Here is a 6,584-nt window from a genome sequence, read left to right on the forward strand (position 1 = left end):
AAATACCTTTCTCATTGTTCCCAGGAGGCACTGGCAGCACGAAAAGGAAACCACACGTGTGAAGCGCTCCAGTCCATCACAGAGCCGTCGGGTGCTTGGCACGGGAAGCCGCGGGGTACCACCTGGCCTCCCCCTCGCGGCCTGCAGACCCACGCAAAGGGGTGCCGATGACTGAGCGGTGCACGCCCAGCTCTCGTGTAGAGGGGACACACCCAGATTCGAGAGGCTGTTGATCTCTTTCAGCTTTTCTCACTCTCTCTGGATTTCCTGCCTGGGAAGTTGGCGGTCAGGTGAGTCTCTGAACCGCGAGACTGACCGCAGACCATTCCCGCGGCCCGTGTTTCCACCACACCACAGGCAGCACGTGGCGCACGCGTGTTGTGTAATACGTGTGCAGCTGATTGTGCAAAGGCGAGAACAAGTGAGCGCTCGAGCTCCACGCTGCCGCCCCAGCGGCTGAGAACGCTGGGGGCACCTGCAGAAGCAAACATCGCCTTGCTCTTCTGACTGCCCCACGACACGGAGCGATCTACACACACTGCCTCAACTGGCACAATAGCCCTGTGAGGTGGGAACCACTCCTGTCCCGTTATTCAGATGAGAAAACTGAGATAAAAAGAAGATAAGTAACGCCTGACCATCCGCGTGCAGAGGCAGCTGGCCGGACTGGCCTCAGCCACGCTCACCCACTGAGCCCCGTGGCCACACGGACACACACACCAGACGAGGTGGGCATCCAAGCACAGACCCAGCCCTACGGCCCAACCAACCCCTTTCCCCTCAGATGCCACCATCGCCTTGGGGATCAGGGGGAGCCCAGCCTGCTGGACGGCGGCGCGTGGCCCTGGCAACCGCTGGGCTTCGGGAAACGTGCTCAATCCCTGGATTCCCAGCTGAGAAGGAGGCTTTTCTGAACATGACCCGGCACGTCAGAGCAGCCGGGATACGGGAACATGCCTGCAAGAAGCAGTCGGTCCCCACACACCCAAATGCTGTGCAAAATAGGACGCAGACCTCTCTTTGCAATTTAACACGGCCGTGACCGTCTTGCAGCAAACACCTGCTCTGAGTTCGGGCCAGAGCTTCGTCCAACGTGTCTGTTACGCAGCCATGTGAGGCCTTTGCTTTGAGTGCTGGCAAAGTCAAATCCAAGAAAGTCAACAGGAGGAACCATTCATCCTGCGACCAGCAGCAAGACGGCCTTGCACGTCACGTGACAGTGTCTGAATGGGCAGAGACCGCTGCAGAGAAGTGCCTCGCTTTCACGCCACCCTGAAGAGCAGGCCGCACAGTCCTCCGGGGAGAAGGACGTTGCAGGTTGAACTCCACACCACAAAACAGCTGCTTCTTGGCCACACGAGAAATTCGAAGAAGATGAGCTTGGGGAACAGACACGGGGAGACCGCCCCCCCTGGACCAGGGCTCATCCAACGACCAGTGTCCCAGGGGGTCCCTGAAAGCAACCTAACCCAAATGCACCTGGATTCCCAGAAAAGCTCCAGAACCCTTCCCTGGCCGAGCCTCGCGCCCACTGGCCTCCCGTTTGAACCTAGAGACCTAACGTGCAGATGGAGTGCGTCTGGAGCAGACAGGGCGCCACCGGTGGCTCAGGGCACGTGCCATGCGCCTGGGGAGGTCAGCCGTGTGGCCAGGTCTGCACACGGGCCAGGCCCTGCGGTGATGTCTGAGTAAAACGTGTGCACACTGATGTGTCCGGAGCGGCCATTTCTCAGGGCCTGAGCTGCAGCCACTGCAGGCCAGCGTCTGGGATGAGCTGGGTGCCAGGCTGCTAACAGGGACTCACCCAGAAGACAGCTGGGGGGCAGGGGGGTGTTCACCCCAGCGTTAGCACTACAGAGCACAAGGGTCAGGAGTTGAGGAGGAGATACTCGGACATGGACAGAGGTTGCCATCAGCGAGGCTGCGCTCCGAGCCTCCTCACCACGTCCTCTCCCAAGGGAGGGCTGGGTTGCACAGGAGGGGGGCAGGGAGGGACTGGATTCTGATGGCCTTCGAGTTTCCTCCCTGCTCCAGCGTGTGTTGGCCGTGAGCCCGAGGGCAAGTTCCTGGACCTCCCTAAGCCACCGTTTCCTCCTGTGTCAATGGGAATGGCAGCAACCCCACCTCACCTGGATGCTGGCCCCCAACCTGAGAAGACACAGGTGCGCATGGAACAGCTGGTGCAAGGGTGTAGGGACGCAGGAGGTAGAATCTGCTATGGCTCGGGCACTAACTCCAAATGAATCGGCAGTTTCATTCGAGCTTGCATTCTAGTTCAGATTTGGAAAACTGGTATCACGGTTCCCCTCCCTCCTCCCCTCCCCTCTTCTTCCTCGCCCTCCGTGCCTCGCCCCCTCCCGAGCCCCTGACCATCCTCAGCGAGGCCGTCCAGAGATGGTTCACAAACATCCCCGCGGGCTGTCTGCTGTGGGTCCAGATGCGCCGCTCACTCGGCTGGACACGCCTCTCCCTCGGAGTCCTCCAGGGCCTTCCAGTAGATCAGCATCTTCTGGGGCTGCACGTGGTGGCAGGCCACGATCCTCCGGAAGCGGCAGGTGGAGAAGCTCAGGCCGCCCGGGAAGAAGGTCTGCTCGGAGTGCAGCTCCTCCAGGCCGATGCGCAGCTTGGCCAGGCAGAGCCCCACGAACACGTCCTCCAGCTTGAGGAAGGGGACGCTCTCCGAGACGTTGTACACCTGGCTGGCCACGTCGCCCGAGAACACGTAGGCGGTGCCCGAGCAGAAGGGCGGGTACTTGTCCCACGGGTACTCGTACCTGCTGACGAACCACTTGTTGCGCTTCTCGCGGATGGGCAGCTCGTGCATCTTCAGGAAGCCGGTGACGAACCGGGCCGTGCGGTTCTTCCGCACCAGCAGCTCCACCAGGTAGGAGACGTTCACGAACATGTCGGAGTCCGTCTTCATCACGAAGGCCGCCTGCGGGCAGAAGTGGTGGACCCACTCGATGCCCATCATGGTCTTCAGGGTCAAGTTCAGGTACACGTCCAGGAAGTCCTTCTGGATGATGTCGCCGTGCCGCCGGCCCTCCTGGGCCACCGCGCGGGCCGCGGCCTCGCTGGGGGTGGTGCCCAGGAGGAAGAACGTCTCGGTCCGTTTCCCACGCACGACCCTCTCCCTGCCCCACGTCTTCCGGATGGCCGTGCGCGCAGACAGCTGCTCGTGGGAGGACGTCACCAGCAGGACCAGGAAGGGGGGGTCCCGCCGGCAGTCCACGGCGGGGAGCTGGAGGAACCTCCCGCTCTCCTTCTTGAAAATGAATGGGCCTCCTCTAAACAGGGCCAGGTCGTGCATGCTGAAGTACAAGCAGAGGGCGCCCAGCACCACCAGCGCCATGTACAGCCACCTCAGCTTCGCCGAGGCCATCTGAAAGGCACAAAGTCAAACGGTCAGGCCGGCGTGGCTCAGTGGTAGAGCATCGACCTATGAACCTGGAGGTCACCTTTCGATTCCCGGTCAAGGGCACATGCCCGGGTTGTGGGCTCCATCCCCAGTAGGGGGCGTGCAGGAGGCAGCTGGACGATGATTCTCTCTCATCATTGATGTTTCTCTCTCTCTCTCCCTCTCCCCTCTTCTCTGAAATCAATCAAAAAAATTTTTTTTAATTAAATGGTCAGACCTCGGGAGCAGGAGGGCACGTTCGCTTTACCCAGGAGGCTGGGACGGGGGACGGGTTGGTGTTTCAGAAGCTCCGGAATCTCGCCGCACACAGGACGGAAGCCGGGGCTCAATAGCGACACAGACGGCTGCGGGGTCATTCGCTGCACAGTAAGTGACGAGGACCAGGGAGCGGACACTGGCCCCCAGGCCGGCCAGCCCTTCACGTGGGAGGCTCAGGGTTCTTAACTAGAAGGATATGCGGCCCCATCGCTCACCAGCTCCCTCCAGCTCTGCCCTTCTCTGAGCCACGGGAAGTCCAGCTGCAGAGCCTGCAAGGACGGAGACCGCGTGCTCCCGATCTAAACACCTGGGCCATCCTTCTTCTCTGCTGGACTTAAGCACCATGTTATCCTCCCAGAAATAAAAAGACCGGTTTTCTGATTTGCACAACTACCTTGAAACGCCACACCCTACCAGAGGAGGTGGTTATTTTATTGTTCCAGGTTACTCTTTTTTTAATGTATTTTTATTGATTTCAGAGAGGAAAGAAAAGGGAGATAGAAACATCAATGGTGAGAGAGAATCACTGATCGGCTGCGACCTGCACGCCCCGCACTGGGGGTCGAGCCTGCAACCTGGGCATGTGCCCTGACGGGGAATCGAACTGTGACCTGCTGGTTCATAGGTCGATGTTCAACCTCTGAGCCACACCGGCCGGGCTGTTCTAGGGTACTTTATAAAGGCACCTGTATGATTCTGTCAGCTTTTACCCATCCATCTCTATGTGTTCTCAACAAATCCAGGATGATCTATGCTAATGTCAACATTAAGAAAGCAAATAACTCACGTTTTCCTGGATAAGATGAACCTGTGGTTTGAAAGCTAAGCCACAGGGTAGATTCCAAGAGGAAATTCGTTACAAACTGTGGTCAGCATAGGCCGTTCTCCACCCTCGGTTTCTGGCTTGTTTCTTTACCCAAAATGGTCCTCTTTCCCAGGAATCACTATAAGGAAAAAAAAACAAAACAGCGTCATTCAAATCACACGTGCCTCATGGGCAGCTCTTCACCAGCTGCTGTGCTCAGGGTTTGCTCTAGTGTCACCCTACCACCTGCCTCTGTAACCTTGGCAGAATGTTAGAGCCCGACCCCAGGCTCACTTTTCTCATCTGTAAAATGGGTCCAATGGAGACAAATTCCACCACACGGTTCACCTGTCAACAACAATAACATCATGCAAGTACCCGCGCATCCTTTAGGACAGCACCCGGAGCTCTGCAAGGAGACCTCAGTCCGTTACAGTCCAACTTCTCATGTTCATATCAAACTGCTCTACAGAGTGTGGCTGATGCTTAACACACTTCACAGAGGGAAGAAATCCATCAATTCTCCACTCAGGGTCCGTGTCTTCAAAACGTCCTCCCAGGTGAGAGGGGCTGGGAAGAAAAGAAAGTGACCGAGTGAAATGAAGAAAGGGTTGGTTGTACTGATAGCAAATGAGGACCTCAAACTTTTATTCAGTTAAAGTTTTGTTCCAAATATATCCAAGAATGTTCGGAAAAGAAGTGGAACCATGAGGGAGCTTTCCAGAAGCAGCTAACTCTCAGGAGGCCCACGTGGTCCGGTTCCTGTTCTTCTCACCTCCCCCCACCTGCCCCCCAGGACTCCCCTCCAGCCAGAGCCCCCACGCTGTCAGAGGAATCGCTGCCCGAGAGGAGGAGGAGTCTGAGCTGGCCTTCGCAGGATGCTGAGAATTCTATTCCCTCTTTCTTCCTTTGTGAGCTTATTTATTTGCAGGGCTAGGATGTGTTTTAGAGAGAAACATGAAAACCCAATGCAGCCGAGCCGGCCTGGCTCAGTGGTTGAGCATCATCCTATGAACCAGGTCATGGTTCAATTCTCGGTCAGGGCACATGCCCAGGTTGAGGGCTCTATTCCCAGTGTGTGTGTGTGGGGGGGGGGGGGTAGGAGGCAGCCAATCAATGATTCTCTCTCATCACTGATGTCTCTATCTCTCTCTCTCTCCCTTCCTTTCTGAAATCAAATATTTTTAAATGCAAGAGAAAGATGATATTCCTCTATTCTGCTTCCTGTCTCAGACACATTGCTCGTCCAGGGGGCCGCCTCAGTAGTGAACCTAAGTTCTTGTGCCCCAGTGCACCCTTTCTCAGGGCCCTTCCCCAGGGCCTCAGTCCCCCGGGGTGGACACTCGGCTCACTGCTGCACTGGTCTCTCGCTGGACGCCAAATGGCACCCAGGAGGCAGAGCCAGTGGCAGGGCCCCAGTGGGCCAAAGCTCCCTGTGTTGTTGTTTTTTATGTAAATTGGAACATTCTTCCTACCGACAGTGCAGTGGCTGAGAAACCGCTCTGCAGACATCACAGCTCACAAACCATTTGCAAAGCACCAGCATCTTTGAATGAGTCTATGTCGTGGGCTATGAGGACCTGATCCCACCTTCCGGTGGAGGTCGATTCAGGAGCTCACCCAGAACCAAAGGGGGCATGTAGGGAGCGGCTATAGGATTAAGCCTCGGATTGACCTGTGGCAGGACCACAGACCAGTCCCAGCCTGGAGGGCAGAGCTCTCCTAGCATAATTAAACCTGACCCTGTAGCCCTCCCTAACTCCTTCCTAAGCAGCTAATGGGCTGTGGGAGGTGCAGCAAGTGTTGCCAAAACAAGAACCTTTGTATACATGTTAATCCACCCTTGTTTTAATCAGACTGTATAAAATAAACGCCCTGTATCCTCTGGGTCCCTGTCTCTCCATCAGAGGACAGCTGTCCCACCCGGCCCCAGCTTTTTCCTTCTATCTCTGTGTCTATTTCTTTCTTTCATTTTCTCAATCCCCAGCCGCCCCTACTCAGGAACTGGACTGCGCTCTAGCAGCGCTGGACACGGAAAAGAGAGAAATATTTATATTTGGCTCCCGGATCCAGGGACCTGAGTACAGGGGGACTCTCAAAAGT

General features: G+C 56.6%; 1 protein-coding gene across 1 annotated transcript; it reads right to left on the bottom strand.

Annotated features, from left to right (window-relative positions):
* Window positions 1-2,446: 2,446 nt before the first annotated feature.
* On the bottom strand, window positions 2,447-3,388 carry LOC102437880 (beta-1,3-galactosyltransferase 5-like). Its single transcript, XM_023748994.1, has one exon. The coding sequence runs from the start codon at window positions 3,380-3,382 to the stop codon at window positions 2,447-2,449; it is 936 nt and encodes a 311-aa protein (XP_023604762.1). The 5' UTR covers window positions 3,383-3,388.
* Between the last annotated feature and the right edge of the window lie 3,196 nt (window positions 3,389-6,584).

Source organism: Myotis lucifugus, unplaced genomic scaffold, assembly GCF_000147115.1.
Source record: "Myotis lucifugus unplaced genomic scaffold, Myoluc2.0 scaffold_2254, whole genome shotgun sequence".
Taxonomy (NCBI): Eukaryota; Metazoa; Chordata; class Mammalia; order Chiroptera; family Vespertilionidae; genus Myotis; species Myotis lucifugus.